This window comes from Barbus barbus (assembly GCF_936440315.1).
Source record: "Barbus barbus genome assembly, chromosome: 3".
NCBI lineage: Eukaryota > Metazoa > Chordata > Actinopteri > Cypriniformes > Cyprinidae > Barbus > Barbus barbus.
Window position 1 is genome coordinate 31,868,394 of NC_136731.1, and position 19,812 is coordinate 31,888,205.

The 19,812-nt window shown below is 36.0% G+C and overlaps 2 protein-coding genes across 4 annotated transcripts in view; both read left to right on the plus strand.

Moving 5' to 3' along the window:
• Window positions 1–19,812, plus strand: part of LOC306859147 (immunoglobulin mu heavy chain-like) — a 344,847-nt gene that overhangs the window by 249,579 nt on the left and 75,456 nt on the right. The gene's annotated exons all lie outside the window — the stretch shown is intronic.
• Window positions 1–19,812, plus strand: part of LOC306859134 (uncharacterized protein) — a 125,079-nt gene that overhangs the window by 96,850 nt on the left and 8,417 nt on the right. Inside the window, exons 8-27 of the mRNA XM_079399995.1 lie at window positions 9,139–9,459; window positions 9,721–10,020; window positions 10,230–10,550; window positions 10,801–11,100; window positions 11,310–11,630; window positions 11,883–12,182; window positions 12,391–12,711; window positions 12,965–13,264; window positions 13,471–13,791; window positions 14,044–14,343; window positions 14,552–14,872; window positions 15,126–15,425; window positions 15,634–15,954; window positions 16,207–16,506; window positions 16,715–17,035; window positions 17,290–17,589; window positions 17,796–18,116; window positions 18,371–18,670; window positions 18,878–19,198; window positions 19,452–19,751. Of these exons, the coding sequence (XP_079256121.1) occupies window positions 9,139–9,459; window positions 9,721–10,020; window positions 10,230–10,550; window positions 10,801–11,100; window positions 11,310–11,630; window positions 11,883–12,182; window positions 12,391–12,711; window positions 12,965–13,264; window positions 13,471–13,791; window positions 14,044–14,343; window positions 14,552–14,872; window positions 15,126–15,425; window positions 15,634–15,954; window positions 16,207–16,506; window positions 16,715–17,035; window positions 17,290–17,589; window positions 17,796–18,116; window positions 18,371–18,670; window positions 18,878–19,198; window positions 19,452–19,751 (6,210 nt within the window). The remainder of the gene's footprint in view (window positions 1–9,138; window positions 9,460–9,720; window positions 10,021–10,229; window positions 10,551–10,800; window positions 11,101–11,309; window positions 11,631–11,882; window positions 12,183–12,390; window positions 12,712–12,964; window positions 13,265–13,470; window positions 13,792–14,043; window positions 14,344–14,551; window positions 14,873–15,125; window positions 15,426–15,633; window positions 15,955–16,206; window positions 16,507–16,714; window positions 17,036–17,289; window positions 17,590–17,795; window positions 18,117–18,370; window positions 18,671–18,877; window positions 19,199–19,451; window positions 19,752–19,812) is intronic.

Genomic DNA, 19,812 nt, shown 5'->3' on the forward strand with positions numbered 1-19,812 from the left:
CAGCGCGGCTGTGATCACACAATTGGGTGCAGTGTCTCGTTCCTCCGCGACCCCCACAGTGAATGCCGAACCCGCAGTCCACAGAAGATAATCCAGAAAATGACTCAGTGACAAACGAGGGCCCTTATGAATTACTTTTGATTTTAACGGCTGGTTAAGGCCATCACAAAAAAAATCTATTAGCATACAGTCTGGTAATTCTGAGCCATTAGCCAAAGCCAAATATTCAGTGATATAACGCTCAAGGCATCGTGTACCCTGTTTGGGGGCTAGTAACAAGATCGCTGAATCCATACCTGACCGATGTTCGTTGGGAAAGCCGCTGGATCCTTGTTTGGCCGAGTATTCTGTTATGGGGTTGACGAGACGTGAGACATGCGGATCCATTTGCGAAGCTTTATTATAAAACAAGGTCATATTCAGGCAGGGTCAGAACACAGCAAACAGGTATGGCATGGGCAAGACACAGAGCAATCCGTAGAGCAAGCGTGGGACGACGATCAGCAAACAACATCCAACAAGACAAGGCAGAGATATAATCCGGGTTCACGGGCAGGAATCAGAAACACAGGAAATCTAACTAGGAAAACAGGGAACACTTTGTAAAGTAGCTAGGCTAGACAATACTCGGCAGTGACACAGAGAAAGTGCAAGGCTTATAAAGTGTGTGTGATTGGGTGATAGTTCTCAGCTGTGTGTGTGTCGTCAGTGCAATGGATGGTGGGAAATGGAGTCCAATGTGCTGTGTAGTGTGAAAGTCCATGTGGTGAGCGGGTGACCTCTGGTGGTGAACAAATGGAATTGCACGGACCAGATTCGTGACACACGGTCTGCTTCTTGTTTATTGCAGATGTTATGGATTATTCTATTAGAGATCTTTATTCTCTTTATTTGAGACTGTTATGCTGTGAATAAAGTCAACTCACCTCGATGCTTTCAGCAGTTAATACATTAAAGTGTGTCCTTATGTGTTTTATTATTTAAAGATTGTTATAAAGTTTATTACAGGCTCAGTGAATTTTCTTTAACTTGAAAATAAAGTGTAGTGCAAACTGTCATAATCAAGTCTGGGACATTTGTCAGTATTACTAATTCTGAGAGGCATCAAATCAAATGGACATTTGTATAGTGTTTCATCCTAAGGCTTGTTCCTCATTCAGTTAAACATCAAGGGTTTTCTTTGCCTTTGTCACCTTTAACTTACTCATTGGAGAGCATTATTTGCAACAAAATATGAATGATATGTATTACACTATATTTCAATGTATGGAATGGAGTCGAAGGACCACCTGACACAAACCGTTCACCTTCATACAGACCATGGTATAAATTGAAGTGTTACTCAAATTTTCAAGCTTGTAATGTTAACAATTGAAATTCTAAGCAGCAGTCAAGCTTGCTATAAGAAGGGTATAATTTATGCTTTCTGCAAGATGACAGACAAGGAATGTAAACCAACGATAAAGTAGGTATAATTACAGTTAGCTTGAAACAAGGGTCACTTCAAATAAGAAACTGGGCTGGCATTTTTTGCATATATTTTTATCTATGGATGGATCAAGCAAACAAAGGGATAGATGGACAAACAAACAGATTTAAAGGCTGGTTGTGCATGATGGGTTTCAAAGAGTTTTTCTGTGTGTGTTTGTTGTATTTGTATTTTATTATAGTGTCTTTGGATGCGAGCGGTGCGATGCACGCTACAAAAGAGAAACCCCATAATCACTATCGCCTGGATGCGGCGCGGCGACTCGTTCTATTTCTGGCATAATCCAAGCTCTTTGCAACAACGGTTGCGTCTGGTGTTACATTAAAAATACATCTGCTTGCTTTGATCCAGCGCTGCGTGGCAGCACGCACTTTCAAATGTTGAATATTCATCGTATAGACGTCGTATAGAGGTAAAGACGACGACTCATTAACAACAAAAAGCATTCGATCGAATGCGACGTTTATCAGATGCTATGATCTTTCACAGACGTCTCCGCGACGTACCTGTGCTATCTGGGTAGAGGTCGACCGATATGGGTTTTTCTAGCAATCGATGGCCAATATGATGCCGATATTTTTTATTTGTTTATTTTTTTGGCCGATATATTTGGCATATTTTTATTTTTTCCCCCCTTCATCTCATAAAAGGGATTAGAGTAATTGTTTATTGCAGGGCACAAGAGGATAGAAGTAGTAGCCTAATTGATAGTAATAGTACAGCTCAGAACATAAGGACCTTCTCAAAACAGTTCTGAAGCTTTTTGTTTATGTTTCCTGACAGACACTAATGTTTCCCACAGACTTGCAAATGCAAATTGATTCTCTGCCAGCAGGAGGCAAGCAGATATAATGGTTTCCCCGGTAACAGCTGTAATAAAATCAGTGCTGTGCTCACAAACCCTTACAGGAAAGACTAAATGAAAACGACTTTGACCTTTTCTGAAAACAGTCGGTTCTTTTCAAAAATACATTCATATAAAACCCCCTGCACCGCATTTTTTATTTTGAAACGTGCAATGCTCATGTTTCAATGAAGTATAAGCCTTTTGGAAAATCAGTTTTGATCAGGTCAGTTTTGATATAGTGACGGGCCGCCACAAATAACTCAATTTATGGGAAACACTTGCTATAAGTCAAATGGCCATATAAGTGATGATAAAAAAAAATAAAAAAACAACTACAAAAAAATGATCATATTAGCGGTGAAATGTCACCCAATTACATCAAACATCATACACTCAATGGATGTCATGACAATAAATATCATGAAGGAAAAGTTTGAATATCTCACCAAAAATACATTAAAAAAAGCTAAACAATTTATTTAAAATATTAACACGCATTTATCAAAGTAGGAAATATAATTAGTGCTCTTGAGATATGAAATGGCGGCAGGTCCGGATTGTATGCCCTCCGGATCCGGACCAGAATCCAGACTTTGAGAAGCACTGGTTTACTGTATTATGTAGAGTATTATGAGAGAGAAGGACTGAGCGAGTGTCACCTACATCTGATACAGCGTTCTTTCTTCAGCCCAGTCTCATATTCACAATAAAACATCAGTTTGAATGTCCACTGAAGAAAGAGATATCTTTGTTGTAGGATCTTTTCAGCTGTTAAGAGGATTTCCCATGATAACGGTGGTGAATGCATTTGTTGTTTACATCCTACAAGGTGTTGCTGAAAGTAAAAATAATGTCCTTGTTTACAATTTAAGTCTCTTTTTAATAATTGTTTTCATATTTCGAGGACCAGAAGTAACAGTTGATTTTTTGTATGTATATAGGCCTATCATGTACGAATTAATCAATGAATCGATGAATGACAATAAATGATGCAAAACTTAAGAGAATCTCAAAATTTTCTATTAATATTTTTTTTTTAGTTTTGATTATTAGGGGCAGATGCAGGAAGGGGTTGGTTAAGGTTATTATAGCCTAAAAATGGTTTCACATTTTAATATCAATGTCTTCACGTTTTGGATAGTATAGAACATTAGTCCTATATCTTTAGTGCAAATCATATTTCTGGCCTACACTGGAGGGCAGCTATAAAGGCAGGCTGAAGAGATGTTTTCACTGAATCCATTTAAAAGAAAGGTAAAATAACAAATGTTGGCTTTGAGGTTTTATCACATGAACATTGCTTCTTCTTGTGGGTTTTTGGTTAGTAACTCAAAGGCACCAGTCACTGTGTCTACTACTTCGACTACTGGGGGAAAGGAACCAAAGTCACCGTTTCCTCAGGTAAGATATCGTTGATACTCTCTGTTATTCCGTTTTTATACAATTTTGAAGATCAGGTAAGTGGTCTTGCCACAAATAACATGCAGCATATTTACAATTTTTGTCTTTGCTAATAGTGCAAAGGGTGCGTCGGTAATCGTAAACATTATCGAGTAAAACTCTCAGATTAAAGAAAGTGCGCACTAAAATGTCTCAAAACTAGTCGCTTTGATAATGAAGGCCTATGAAAAGACTGCAAATGTACTGTTAGGGTAATGGTATGGCTCTTATGGTAAATCTACTCGTTGTGACGATGCCTTTAGCTACTGGGGAAAGGGAACAACGGTGACTGTAACATCAGGTAAGAAGTCAGATTTTTGTTTAGTTAGAGCCAAACTACAACATCAACAACAAAAATGCACGTTTAGTAACAAACTTTTTAGTCCACTAGTTTAAAAAGAGAGAGAGATAGAGAGAGAAATCATGGACAATGTTCCATTTAATTATGAAATAAATTGTAGCTGGGTTTGCAGATATTTAAAAAAAATCGTTTTTCGAGTTTTTGTGCACTGAATAAATTAAAAGTATCACTGTGACTACGCTGCCTTTGACTACTGGGGGAAAGGCACATCGGTCACAGTGACATCTGGTAAGAAGTAACATTTAAATCTTTCATAAACGTTGACGTGTTTTAAATATAACAGGAAAACTAAATGTACAGACCGCTTGTCCGTTTTGCAAGAATGAAACTTAGACTGAATTAAAAGTTGAATAAATAAATAGTCGAATTTGTGGGTTAGGATAGTCTAATAAGTCAAAATGACTTGTCATACGAGCGTACATAGCTATTTTTGTACAATATCCATGGGTAAAACTGTCAGTGTGACTATGCTTTTGACTACTGGGGGAAAGGAACCAAGGTCACCGTCTCGTCAGGTAAGAAAAACCTACTAAAACAAAATCTGATCTAAGTACGAAAAATTGTGACAGGTAGGCTAATTTGTCAAGTATGTCGCTTACATATATATATATAGGCTAAGCAACATTTAAATGGCTACTCTACGATTAGGACAATTAAAGTCGGGACATGTCTTTAGAGATTTGCTAGAAACGCAAAGATTCACATTAATTATGAATAATTAAATTGTACATAATTTGATGTATACACGCATTCAGATTAAACAGCGAATCGGCTACATGTAATTTAACAGATCCTGAGCATTTTTGAGTTGCATTTTTATACTGCGCTGTAACATTAAATAATATTGTGTAACTGGGCTTTCGACTACTGGGGAAGCGGCACCAAAGTCACCGTAACAAACAGTAAGATTTTATTATTAATTGCATGGGCAGTTGTATCGTAAAATAAGACAAAATGCCACATGTATGTGTTATTATTTACAGTTTTATATCTTAAGAAGAGTTTTCTATTAATTGTTTTCAAATAAATGGTTATTTAATTAGAAAATGTAAACGACTACAAAGCCTAATTTTGGAAGATTGTTTCATTGAATAGCTGCTAGTTATATAATAGTAGACTATTGTTAAACGACACCTTTGATTTTTCGTTTTTCTCGCATGTGTTGTCTTATCTTCGCAAATATTAGATGCTGAAAAGCAAGAGTATGAATAAAACTAAATAACTAGACTGCAATGTGTCTCGCGCGTTTAAACTTTCTACACTGATACATCACGTGTAGCCTACCCCACACGAGAAAATACTATAGTAATTTGTAGTAAATAGGCTACTATAGTGTTTTTGAACCATACTATAGTAAAGTAAATCAAATTCATTTGTTGTGGTAATTCTATAGTTGCTGTGATAATATAACAACTATATAAACAAAATACTTCAGCCAATACTGTACTAAGTTTTCTACAACTATAGAGAAATTCGGTTATTCTACAATACACTACAGAAAAACAAAGTATACTACAGTATTTATTTCAGTTTTTCAGTTCAATATAGTTAATACTACAGTAAAGCCTATGCTGTAGCATTCATTAACAAAGTGTTGTAAATACTATAATATAAAGTATAACTATAGTATGGTTCAAAAACACTATTTACTATAAATTACTATAGTATTTTTTCATGTGGACATTACGTGTTATATTTTAATATAATAGGCTAAATTGCATCCCGCTGTTACTAAAAAACATAATTTGGCTGTTTTAAATAAACAAAACAACGGCGTAAGTCTTTGTTCGTTAACCAACCAATATTTAATAGGCTAAATATTTGCAATTACTAATCTATTTAATTATCACTTTTTCGCATGATTCCATGGTTACAAACTTCTATATCAAATATATTTCAAATTCTCAAAAGGTTGACATTGTTTTCATTTAGTTTGTTTTACCTTTCACATTTCATATAGGTTATGTGAACTGATCCATTTGAAACAAACTGAAAAATAATTCTGCAGTCATATTATTTTTTTAAGTACTGTCCTGAATAAGCTATTTCACATAACAATTGCAGCAGCAGTTTTATTAAGTGACATGACATTTGACGCAAAGATGCCATTGGCACATGACACTATGCTCAGTGACACTTCCGGTTTTCAGTGGCAACAGTATGTTCCGGTCAAGTATCGATTTAATGCATCGCAAAATTAATTTGTACAACAAATATTCCTCTATTAAGATTAAAATGTGTCGAATGCCCCTTAATGTGTTTTTTTTTTTTTTCCGAAACTGTCTCGGATTATTTTGATGTTGCATTAATTCAAACCGTCTGTATACAATTTGGCTAAATCTTTAAAGACCATAGCTGGATTTCATCTTTTAAACTTTTGAACCTTATAGAGCCATGCAAACGCGCGGAAATATTGCTGCGAAGTAGGTCTATATCAATGCAGACAAATATGAGACAGTGCTCAATAAATTACTGATAGCCTGCTTTCATTTGTCATGTTCACATAGCCTAGCTGTCGTGGAGGTAGCCTATAAAATTCTTTATTACTGTAAAAGTAGAGCAAGCAACGAGTAAAGGTTTTCTTTATTTCGGTCCTCCTCGCTGGACTAATTACGGTCAGGCAGATCCTGTTATATTAAAGGAGGAACGATCTTTTGTACAACTGATATAAACTAATGTAGCGCTGTGATAGTTACTTTGACTACTGGGGCAAAGGGACGCTGGTGACTGTCACAGGTAAGTTATTTACCGCTTTTATCTCAATATTTCGTTTTCATATCTTCAGCATAATAATAAAAAAATGACAAAGGCTATTTTAATATTCGATTGTTCGTTTTGGCATAGTAGTCTATCCTATATCTGTGTCACACATATTTTTTGAAAAGGCCTACTTTATGAAGTTTTCTTTCATTATAAAGAACAATAAGTTTTTATTACCAGAATAAATCTTGTCAAAATTGCTGCTCTATGTATCTCTCTTAATAGTGCAACCTAAGAACCATGAAACCATGTAAAAAGCTTAAACAACACTGGGCCAAATATAGTGCACATTTGAATTGTTCACGTTAAACATTAAATGTGCTAAATTAGGTATTTTCGTTTTCATTAATAAATAAATAAATAAAAAAACACACGGAGGTGACGTTTGGAGCACTTTGGTATGCCGACTTCTGTTCTGTCTTCTTTTATCTTCGTTGTCAAGCACCCGACTTGAGCATTTAGACAGTGATGTGCGTGCTTTTGTTCTGTTTTCGTTTTTAATACAAACGCATCTGCTAAATGTCCAAAAGCAAAGGTAGGCTATTTCTTCTACATCAGGAATTTTGTAGGGAAAATTTGTAATTACAAACGAAACTTACATGGAATAGGCTATTGATTCTGATTGGTATTCAGCTGTCTGACTGAACCGGTGCAAATCCGAGAAATGACTGTCTGCCAGGTCTCTTTTACCTCGCGGACTGACTCTCGAAAATGACATAAAAACGACCTCACCATGTAACCTAATATTGTCGCAGTGCCTATTTTATTGCTAAGCTGGGTGCGTTTCCTAACACAGTCGCAAATTCCGTCGTTACCAATACAGTTCAATGGGACTTACCACCATATTTAGCTAACGATGTTTTTGGGAAACGCACCCCTGGTTGTTTTGCAAGATAAAATCGTTACTTTAAATATATTAACTTAATGTAAAAATAGCTATTTCCATATTTTGATCAGTAGGTCTAAATGATCGAGGTGATGTTACAGCGTAAAAACGCATAGACTATTTGTTCATAGTCAGTGGCTATTTTTGACGCAGACCTATAGACAGTTTGAAATTATTAGCTTTATAATAAATTGTTTCAGTCAGGAGAATTTTAATTGCTGGTACTAAATTGTTAGTATTTTATTACTAACAATTTAATCAATTAAATGTTTTATTTGTGACTAAAGTAATCAAACATGTACATATGTATTATTATTTGTATGTGTTGTTTTACATTAATAACTAATTTAAAAAAAAAATGGTTCAGCGGAATTTCTGGGGGTTGCAGAAGCAACTTTTAGGTCAATTAAGTCCACTGTATTTTGCTTCACTGTGTGTGTGTGTGTGTGTGTGTGCTAGCCTGTGTTTTATGTGGTTTCACTCTTTCAGGTGAAGTTCCCAAAGCACCAAATCTGTTTATGATGTCTTCATGTGAATCTTCACCTGGTTCCCTAATTGTTGGCTGTTTGGCCACCGGGTTTGCACCCGCTGAATCTGTCAGATTCAAATGGACGGATCGGCGTGGAAATGCTTTGACTAATTTCATCCAGTACCCTACTTTAGGAACTGGAAACAAGAGGATGAAAGTCAGCCTTATAACTATCAATGAAGCAGAATGGAATCAAAGTAATATTACTTGTGAAGCAGAACACCCATCAAGAAATGTCAAAGAAACATTCACAATAGGTAACAACAGACATTAACAGGATGAATATTCAATTAAACTGTTGAGGTATACGGTGAAATTTTAAGTTTGCAAGATGTCCTTTTTATTGTATATAAGCATTTGTTTCATTACAGTGAATCCACAAAAACCAACACTGAGCTTGGTTCGTGTAACAACTCCGAAAAGTACATCTGTCATGTGTGTCATTGAGGATTTCTATCCCAAGAAGATCAATGTACAATGGAAAGTGAATAATACCAACAGCAAGAGCCCGCTAAAACTGGAAAGCAAACTGAATGAAGATACAGGTCATTACACAGCATACAGTCTTCATAAAGTCAGCAGCAAGAATTGGGATGCAAATAATCTCTATACTTGTGAGGTCACACACCGGGGAAAACAGATTATTAGGGAAAAAGATTTCAATGGTAAGTCATTTAATGTTGGTTTGCTCTCTTGTTTACACTTTCACTTCAATTTCAAATTCACACAAGGATACACTCCTACAAACTTATCCAAATTAAAAGATACACATAAAATCAAATGTATACATTGTCAAATTAACTTTTTTAATTTCTTGTAGATAAAGTCACACTGATAATGAAGCCACCAAATGAGAAAGAACTATTTGTCCAAAATAAAGTTGTCTTGCAAGCTGTTGTTTCTGGAGACGTAAAAAAGACAGTGCAAGATGCTTCAGTCTCATGTAAAGTGAAGAATGTACCTGTAACCAGTAATAATATCAAACCAGGAAATATCGTCTTCTCTGCCCACACTTCACAGTTCATAAGAACCCACAATGTAATCGTTGACACAAAGAAATGGTTTGATGGTGAAATGGTCACCTGCACCATCCGTGACACAAATAATGACAGAGACATCAAGCAGGAGATCCATTTTGATGAAGGAGGTAAGTCAGTGTAGCTTCCAAATAATTGACTTTGTGGCTCTATGTGTATTCATACTATTTCTATTTCTACATAAAGTTTAAATTTTATGGATGCTGAAAGCTTGGATGTAATTTTATTGTCTGGCAAAAAAGCAAGCCCATTTGAAATACTGTGGGGAGCTTTTTTCAGCTTAGACTGCTTGATTGTCTTTTCTTATTCATTATTGTGTGATTCGTCTTTTTGAACATTTTACTGAATCTTTCTCCTTTTTTTCAATTCAGATGGACAGAAACCGAGTGTTTTTATTCACAAACCTGATCTTATCAACAAAGATCATGTCTCCCTGGTTTGTGAGGTTACTAGCTCTAAACTTGGCAATGTCTATATCATGTGGAAAGTGGGTGATGAGCCTTACATAGAGGGCACAACCAGTCCTCCCATCCATCAAAATAACTACATGTTTGTTCTCAGTTTACTAACCATATCAAAAGAAAAGTATGAAAATAGTACCATCACATGCGCAGTCAAACATGCCAACATGGACCATACAGGATCTCCATTACAAGCTTCAACAAGCCAAAGTAAGCAGGAAGAATTTAAAATGTTATTACTGTGATGTACAAGCACTCCCAAACTATCATTGTGTTCATTTGTTGTTCACTATTATATTCTCCTGTGCTTTTTATGTTGGATTTGTGCCCTTGTCAGTCTGTTTAAATGTCTCAATAACTGTACTGCATGAAAATGAATGAAATCATTAAACTATATTTATTTTCTTACTCCCATGCAGTTACATTGACAATGAAGCCACCAACTGAGAAAGAACTTTTTGTCCAAAATAAAGTTGTCTTGCAAGCTGTTGTTTCTGGAGATGTAAAAAATACAGTGCAAGATGCTTCAGTCTCATGTAAAGTGAAGAATGTAGCTGTAACCAGTAATAATATCAAACCAGGAAATATCGTCTTCTCTACCCACACTTCACAGTTCATAAGAATCCACAATGTAATCGTTGACACAAAGAAATGGTTTGATGGTGAAATGGTCACCTGCACCATCCGTGACACAAATAAAGACAGAGACGTCAAGCAGGAGATCCATTTTGATGAAGGAGGTAAGTCAGTGTAGCGTCCAAGTAAATGACTTTGTGACTCTATGTGTATTCATACTATTTCACAGAGTTTGAATTTTATGGATGCTGAAAGGTTGGATGTAATTTTATTGTCTGGCAAAAAAGCAAAACCATTTGAAATACTGCGGGGAGCTTTTTTCAGCTTAGACTGCTTGATTGTCTTTTCTTATTCATTATTGTTTGATTCGTCTTTTTTAACATTTTACTGAATCTTTCTCTTTTCTCAATTCAGATGGACAGAAACCGAGTGTTTTTATTCACAAACCTGATCTTATCAACAAAGATAATGTCTCCCTGGTTTGTGAGGTTACTAGCTCAAAACTTGGCAATGTCTATATCATGTGGAAAGTGGGTGATGAGCCTTACATAGAGGGCACAACCAGTCCTCCCATCCATCAAAATAACTACATGTTTGTTCTCAGTTTACTAACCATATCAAAAGAAAAGTATGAAAATAACACCATCACATGCGCAGTCAGACATGCCAACATGGACCATACAGGATCTCCATTACAAGCTTCAACAAGCCAAAGTAAGCAGGCATTATTTAAAATGTTATTACTGTGATGTACAAGCACTCCCAAACTATCATTGTGTTCATTTGTTGTTCACTATTATATTCTCCTGTGCTTTTTATGTTGGATTTGTGCCCTTGTCAGTCTGTTTAAATGTCTCAATAACTGTACTGCATGAAAATGAATGAAATCATTAAACTATATTTATTTTCTTACTCCCATGCAGTTACATTGACAATGAAGCCACCAACTGAGAAAGAACTATTTGTCCAAAATAAAGTTGTCTTGCAAGCTGTTGTTTCTGGAGATGTAAAAAATACAGTGCAACATGCTTCAGTCTCATGTAAAGTGAAGAATGTTCCTGTAACCAGTAATAATATCAAACCAGGAAATATCGTCTTCTCTACCCACACTTCACAGTTCATAAGAATCCACAATGTAATCGTTGATACAAAGCAATGGTTTGATGGTGAAATAGTCACCTGCACCATCCGTGACACAAATAAAGACAGAGACGTCAAGCAGGAGATCCATTTTGATGAAGGAGGTAAGTCAGTGTAGCTTCCAAATAATTGACTTTGTGGCTCTATGTGTATTCATACTATTTCACAGAGTTTGAATTTTATGGATGCTGAAAGGTTGGATGTAATTTTATTGTCTGGCAAAAGATCAAGCCCATTTGAAATGCTGTGGGGAGCTTTTTTCAGCTTAGACTGCTTGATTGTCTTTTCTTATTCATTATTGTGTGATTCGTCTTTTTGAACATTTTACTGAACCTTTCTCTTTTTTTTCAATTCAGATGGACAGAAACCGAGTGTTTTTATTCACAAACCTGATCTTATCAACAAAGATAATGTCTCCCTGGTTTGTGAGGTTACTAGCTCAAAACTTGGCAATGTCTATATCATGTGGAAAGTGGGTGATGAGCCTTACATAGAGGGCACAACCAGTCCTCCCATCCATCAAAATAACTACATGTTTGTTCTCAGTTTACTAACCATATCAAAAGAAAAGTATGAAAATAACACCATCACATGTGCAGTCAAACATGCCAACATGGACCATACAGGATCTCCATTACAAGCTTCAACAAGCCAAAGTAAGCAGGAAGAATTTAAGTGCTATTACTGTGATGTACAAGCACTCCCAAACTATCATTGTGTTCATTTGTTGTTCACTTGTATATTTTCCTGTGCCTTTTATGTTGTTGTTGTGCCCTTGTCAGTCTGTCTATATGTCTCTATCACTATACTGCATGAAAATGAATGAAAACATTAAATTATATTTATTTTCTTACTCCCATGCAGTTACATTGACAATGAAGCCACCAAATGAGAAAGAACTATTTGTCCAAAATACAGTTGTATTGCAAGCTGTTGTTTCTGGAGATATAAAAAAGACAGTGCAAGATGCTTCCGTCTCATGTGAAGTGAAGAATGTTCCTGTAACCAGTAATAATATCAAACCAGGAAATATCGTCTTCTCTACCCACACTTCACAGTTCATAAGAATCCACAATGTAATCGTTGACACAAAGAAATGGTTTGATGGTGAAATGGTCACCTGCACCATCCGTGACACAAATAAAGACAGAGACGTCAAGCAGGAGATCCATTTTGATGAAGGAGGTAAGTCAGTGTAGCGTCCAAATAATTGACTTTGTGGCTCTATGTGTATTCATACTATTTCACAGAGTTTGAATTTTATGGATGCTGAAAGGTTGGATGTAATTTTATTGTCTGGCAAAAAAGCAAAACCATTTGAAATACTGCGGGGAGCTTTTTTCATCTTAAGCTGGCTTGATTGTCTTTTCTTATTCATTATTGTGTGATTCGTCTTTCTGAACATTTTACTGAATCTTTCTCTTTTTTTTCATTTCAGATGGACAGAAACCGAGTGTTTTTATTCACAAACCTGATCTTATCAACAAAGATAATGTCTCCCTGGTTTGTGAGGTTACTAGCTCTAAACTTGGCAATGTCTATATCATGTGGAAAGTGGGTGATGAGCCTTACATAGAGGGCACAACCAGTGCTCCCATCCATCAAAATAACGACATGTTTGTTCTCAGTTTACTAACCATATCAAAAGAAAAGTATGAAAATAACACCATCACATGTGCAGTCAAACATGCCAACATGGACCATACAGGATCTCCATTACAAGCTTCAACAAGCCAAAGTAAGCAGGCATTATTTAAGTGTTATTACTGTGATGTACAAGCACTCCCAAACTATCATTGTGTTCATTTGTTGTTCACTATTATATTCTCCTGTGCTTTTTATATTGTTTTTGCGCCTTTGTCAGTCTGTTTAAATGTCTCAATAACTGTACTGCATGAAAATGAATGAAAACAATGTTATTTTTATTTTCTTACTCCCATGCAGTTACATTGACAATGAAGCCACCAACTGAGAAAGAACTATTTGTCCAAAATAAAGTTGTCTTGCAAGCTGTTGTTTCTGGAGATGTAAAAAATACAGTGCAAGATGCTTCAGTCTCATGTAAAGTGAAGAATGTAGCTGTAACCAGTAATAATATCAAACCAGGAAATATCGTCTTCTCTACCCACACTTCACAGTTCATAAGAATCCACAATGTAATCGTTGATACAAAGCAATGGTTTGATGGAGAAATAGTCACCTGCACCATCCGTGACACAAATAAAGACAGAGACGTCAAGCAGGAGATCCATTTTGATGAAGGAGGTAAGTCAGTGTAGCTTCCAAATAATTGACTTTGTGGCTCTATGTGTATTCATACTATTTCACAGAGTTTGAATTTTATGGATGCTGAAAGGTTGGATGTAATATTATTGTCTGGCAAAAGATCAAGCCCATTTGAAATGCTGTGGGGAGCTTTTTTCAGCTTAGACTGCTTGATTGTCTTTTCTTATTCATTATTGTGTGATTCGTCTTTTTGAACATTTTACTGAACCTTTCTCTTTTTTTTCAATTCAGATGGACAGAAACCGAGTGTTTTTATTCACAAACCTGATCTTATCAACAAAGATAATGTCTCCCTGGTTTGTGAGGTTACTAGCTCTAAACTTGGCAATGTCTATATCATGTGGAAAGTGGGTGATGAGCCTTACATAGAGGGCACAACCAGTCCTCCCATCCATCAAAATAACGACATGTTTGTTCTCAGTTTACTAACCATATCAAAAGAAAAGTATGAAAATAACACCATCACATGTGCAGTCAAACATGCCAACATGGACCATACAGGATCTCCATTACAAGCTTCAACAAGCCAAAGTAAGCAGGAAGAATTTAAGTGCTATTACTGTGATGTACAAGCACTCCAAAACTATCATTGTGTTCATTTGTTGTTCACTTGTATATTTTCCTGTGCCTTTTATGTTGTTGTTGTGCCATTGTCAGTCTGTCTATATGTCTCTATCACTATACTGCATGAAAATGAATGAAAACATTAAATTATATTTATTTTCTTACTCCCATGCAGTTACATTGACAATGAAGCCACCAAATGAGAAAGAACTATTTGTCCAAAATACAGTTGTATTGCAAGCTGTTGTTTCTGGAGATATAAAAAAGACAGTGCAAGATGCTTCAGTCTCATGTGAAGTGAAGAATGTTCCTGTAACCAGTAATAATATCAAACCAGGAAATATCATCTTCTCTACCCACACTTCACAGTTCATAAGAATCCACAATGTAATCGTTGACACAAAGAAATGGTTTGATGGTGAAATGGTCACCTGCACCATCCGTGACACAAATAAAGACAGAGACGTCAAGCAGGAGATCCATTTTGATGAAGGAGGTAAGTCAGTGTAGCGTCCAAATAATTGACTTTGTGGCTCTATGTGTATTCATACTATTTCACAGAGTTTGAATTTTATGGATGCTGAAAGGTTGGATGTAATTTTATTGTCTGGCAAAAAAGCAAAACCATTTGAAATACTGCGGGGAGCTTTTTTCATCTTAAGCTGGCTTGATTGTCTTTTCTTATTCATTATTGTGTGATTCGTCTTTCTGAACATTTTACTGAATCTTTCTCTTTTTTTTCATTTCAGATGGACAGAAACCGAGTGTTTTTATTCACAAACCTGATCTTATCAACAAAGATAATGTCTCCCTGGTTTGTGAGGTTACTAGCTCTAAACTTGGCAATGTCTATATCATGTGGAAAGTGGGTGATGAGCCTTACATAGAGGGCACAACCAGTCCTCCCATCCATCAAAATAACGACATGTTTGTTCTCAGTTTACTAACCATATCAAAAGAAAAGTATGAAAATAACACCATCACATGTGCAGTCAAACATGCCAACATGGACCATACAGGATCTCCATTACAAGCTTCAACAAGCCAAAGTAAGCAGGCATTATTTAAGTGTTATTACTGTGATGTACAAGCACTCCCAAACTATCATTGTGTTCATTTGTTGTTCACTATTATATTCTCCTGTGCTTTTTATATTGTTTTTGTGCCTTTGTCAGTCTGTTTAAATGTCTCAATAACTGTACTGCATGAAAATGAATGAAATCATTAAACTATATTTATTTTCTTACTCCCATGCAGTTACATTGACAATGAAGCCACCAACTGAGAAAGAACTATTTGTCCAAAATAAAGTTGTCTTGCAAGCTGTTGTTTCTGGAGATGTAAAAAATACAGTGCAAGATGCTTCAGTCTCATGTAAAGTGAAGAATGTACCTGTAACCAGTAATAATATCAAACCAGGAAATATCGTCTTCTCTACCCACACTTCACAGTTCATAAGAATCCACAATGTAATCGTTGATACAAAGCAATGGTTTGATGGAGAAATAGTCACCTGCACCATCCGTGACACAAATAAAGACAGAGACGTCAAGCAGGAGATCCATTTTGATGAAGGAGGTAAGTCAGTGTAGCTTCCAAATAATTGACTTTGTGGCTCTATGTGTATTCATACTATTTCACAGAGTTTGAATTTTATGGATGCTGAAAGGTTGGATGTAATATTATTGTCTGGCAAAAGATCAAGCCCATTTGAAATGCTGTGGGGAGCTTTTTTCAGCTTAGACTGCTTGATTGTCTTTTCTTATTCATTATTGTGTGATTCGTCTTTTTGAACATTTTACTGAACCTTTCTCTTTTTTTTCAATTCAGATGGACAGAAACCGAGTGTTTTTATTCACAAACCTGATCTTATCAACAAAGATAATGTCTCCCTGGTTTGTGAGGTTACTAGCTCTAAACTTGGCAATGTCTATATCATGTGGAAAGTGGGTGATGAGCCTTACATAGAGGGCACAACCAGTCCTCCCATCCATCAAAATAACTACATGTTTGTTCTCAGTTTACTAACCATATCAAAAGAAAAGTATGAAAATAACACCATCACATGTGCAGTCAAACATGCCAACATGGACCATACAGGATCTCCATTACAAGCTTCAACAAGCCAAAGTAAGCAGGAAGAATTTAAGTGCTATTACTGTGATGTACAAGCACTCCAAAACTATCATTGTGTTCATTTGTTGTTCACTTGTATATTTTCCTGTGCCTTTTATGTTGTTGTTGTGCCCTTGTCAGTCTGTCTATATGTCTCTATCACTATACTGCATGAAAATGAATGAAAACATTAAATTATATTTATTTTCTTACTCCCATGCAGTTACATTGACAATGAAGCCACCAAATGAGAAAGAACTATTTGTCCAAAATACAGTTGTCTTGCAAGCTGTTGTTTCTGGAGATATAAAAAATACAGTGCAAGATGCTTCAGTCTCATGTAAAGTGAAGAATGTACCTGTAACCAGTAATAATATCAAACCAGGAAATATCGTCTTCTCTAGCCACACTTCACAGTTCATAAGAATCCACAATGTAATCGTTGACACAAAGAAATGGTTTGATGGTGAAATGGTCACCTGCACCATCCGTGACACAAATAAAGACAGAGACGTCAAGCAGGAGATCCATTTTGATGAAGGAGGTAAGTCAGTGTAGCGTCCAAATAATTGACTTTGTGGCTCTATGTGTATTCATACTATTTCACAGAGTTTGAATTTTATGGATGCTGAAAGGTTGGATGTAATTTTATTGTCTGGCAAAAAAGCAAAACCATTTGAAATACTGCGGGGAGATTTTTTCATCTTAAGCTGGCTTGATTGTCTTTTCTTATTCATTATTGTGTGATTCGTCTTTCTGAACATTTTACTGAATCTTTCTCTTTTTTTTTCATTTCAGATGGACAGAAACCGAGTGTTTTTATTCACAAACCTGATCTTATCAACAAAGATAATGTCTCCCTGGTTTGTGAGGTTACTAGCTCTAAACTTGGCAATGTCTATATCATGTGGAAAGTGGGTGATGAGCCTTACATAGAGGGCACAACCAGTCCTCCCATCCATCAAAATAACGACATGTTTGTTCTCAGTTTACTAACCATATCAAAAGAAAAGTATGAAAATAACACCATCACATGCGCAGTCAAACATGCCAACATGGACCATACAGGATCTCCATTACAAGCTTCAACAAGCCAAAGTAAGCAGGCATTATTTAAGTGTTATTACTGTGATGTACAAGCACTCCCAAACTATCATTGTGTTCATTTGTTGTTCACTATTATATTCTCCTGTGCTTTTTATATTGTTTTTGTGCCTTTGTCAGTCTGTTTAAATGTCTCAATAACTGTACTGCATGAAAATGAATGAAAACAATGTTATTTTTATTTTCTTACTCCCATGCAGTTACATTGACAATGAAGCCACCAACTGAGAAAGAACTATTTGTCCAAAATAAAGTTGTCTTGCAAGCTGTTGTTTCTGGAGATGTAAAAAGGACAGTGCAAGATGCTTCAGTCTCATGTAAAGTGAAGAATGTACCTGTAACCAGTAATAATATCAAACCAGGAAATATCGTCTTCTCTACCCACACTTCACAGTTCATAAGAATCCACAATGTAATCGTTGATACAAAGAAATGGTTTGATGGTGAAATGGTCACCTGCACCATCCGTGACACAAATAAAGACAGAGACGTCAAGCAGGAGATCCATTTTGATGAAGGAGGTAAGTCAGTGTAGCGTCCAAATAATTGACTTTGTGGCTCTATGTGTATTCATACTATTTCACAGAGTTTGAATTTTATGGATGCTGAAAGGTTGGATGTAATTTTATTGTCTGGCAAAAAAGCAAAACCATTTGAAATACTGCGGGGAGCTTTTTTCATCTTAAGCTGGCTTGATTGTCTTTTCGTATTCATTATTGTGTGATTCGTCTTTTTGAACATTTTACTGAACCTTTCTCTTTTATTTTCAATTCAGATGGACAGAAACCGAGTGTTTTTATTCACAAACCTGATCTTATCAACAAAGATAATGTCTCCCTGGTTTGTGAGGTTACTAGCTCAAAACTTGGCAATGTCTATATCATGTGGAAAGTGGGTGATGAGCCTTACATAGAGGGCACAACCAGTCCTCCCATCCATCAAAATAACGACATGTTTGTTCTCAGTTTACTAACCATATCAAAAGAAAAGTATGAAAATAACACCATCACATGTGCAGTCAAACATGCCAACATGGACCATTCAGGATCTCCATTACAAGCTTCAACAAGCCAAAGTAAGCAGGCATTATTTAAAATGTTATTACTGTGATGTACAAGCACTCCAAAACTATCATTGTGTTCATTTGTTGTTCACTTGTATATTTTCCTGTGCCTTTTATTTTGTTGTTGTACCCTTGTCAGTCTGTTTAAATGTCTCAATAACTGTACTGCATGAAAATGAATGAAAACATTGTTATTTTTATTTTCTTACTCCCATGCAGTTACATTGACAATGAAGCCACCAAATGAGAAAGAACTATTTGTCCAAAATACAGTTGTATTGCAAGCTGTTGTTTCTGGAGATGTAAAAAAGACAGTGCAAGATGCTTCAGTCTCATGTGAAGTGAAGAATGTACCTGTAACCAGTAATAATATCAAACCAGGAAATATCGTCTTCTCTGCCCACACTTCACAGTTCATAAGAATCCACAATGTAATCGTTGACACAAAGAAATGGTTTGATGGTGAAATAGTCACCTGCACCATCCGTGACACAAATAAAGACAGAGACGTCAAGCAGGAGATCCATTTTGATGAAGGAGGTAAGTCAGTGTAGCGTCCAAATAATTGACTTTGTGGCTCTATGTGTATTCATATTATTTCACAGAGTTTGAATTTTATGGATGCTGAAAGGTTGGATGTAATTTTATTGTCTGGCAAAAAAGCAAGCCCATTTGAATTGCTGTGGGGAGCTTTTTTCAGCTTAGACTGCTTGATTGCCTTTTCTTATTCATTATTGTGTGATTCGTCTTTCTGAACATTTTACTGAATCTTTCTCTTTTTTTTTCAATTCAGATGGACAGAAACCGAGTGTTTTTATTCACAAACCTGATCTTATCAACAAAGATGATGTCTCCCTGGTTTGTGAGGTTACTAGCTCTAAACTTGGCAATGTCTATATCATGTGGAAAGTGGGTGATGAGCCTTACATAGAGGGCACAACCAGTGCTCCCATCCATCAAAATAACTACATGTTTGTTCTCAGTTTACTAACCATATCAAAAGAAAAGTATGAAAATAACACCATCACATGCGCAGTCAAACATGCCAACATGGACCATACAAGATCTCCATTACAAGCTTCAACAAGCCAAAGTAAGCAGGCATTATTTAAGTGTTATTACTGTGATGTCCATCACTCCCAAACTATCATTGT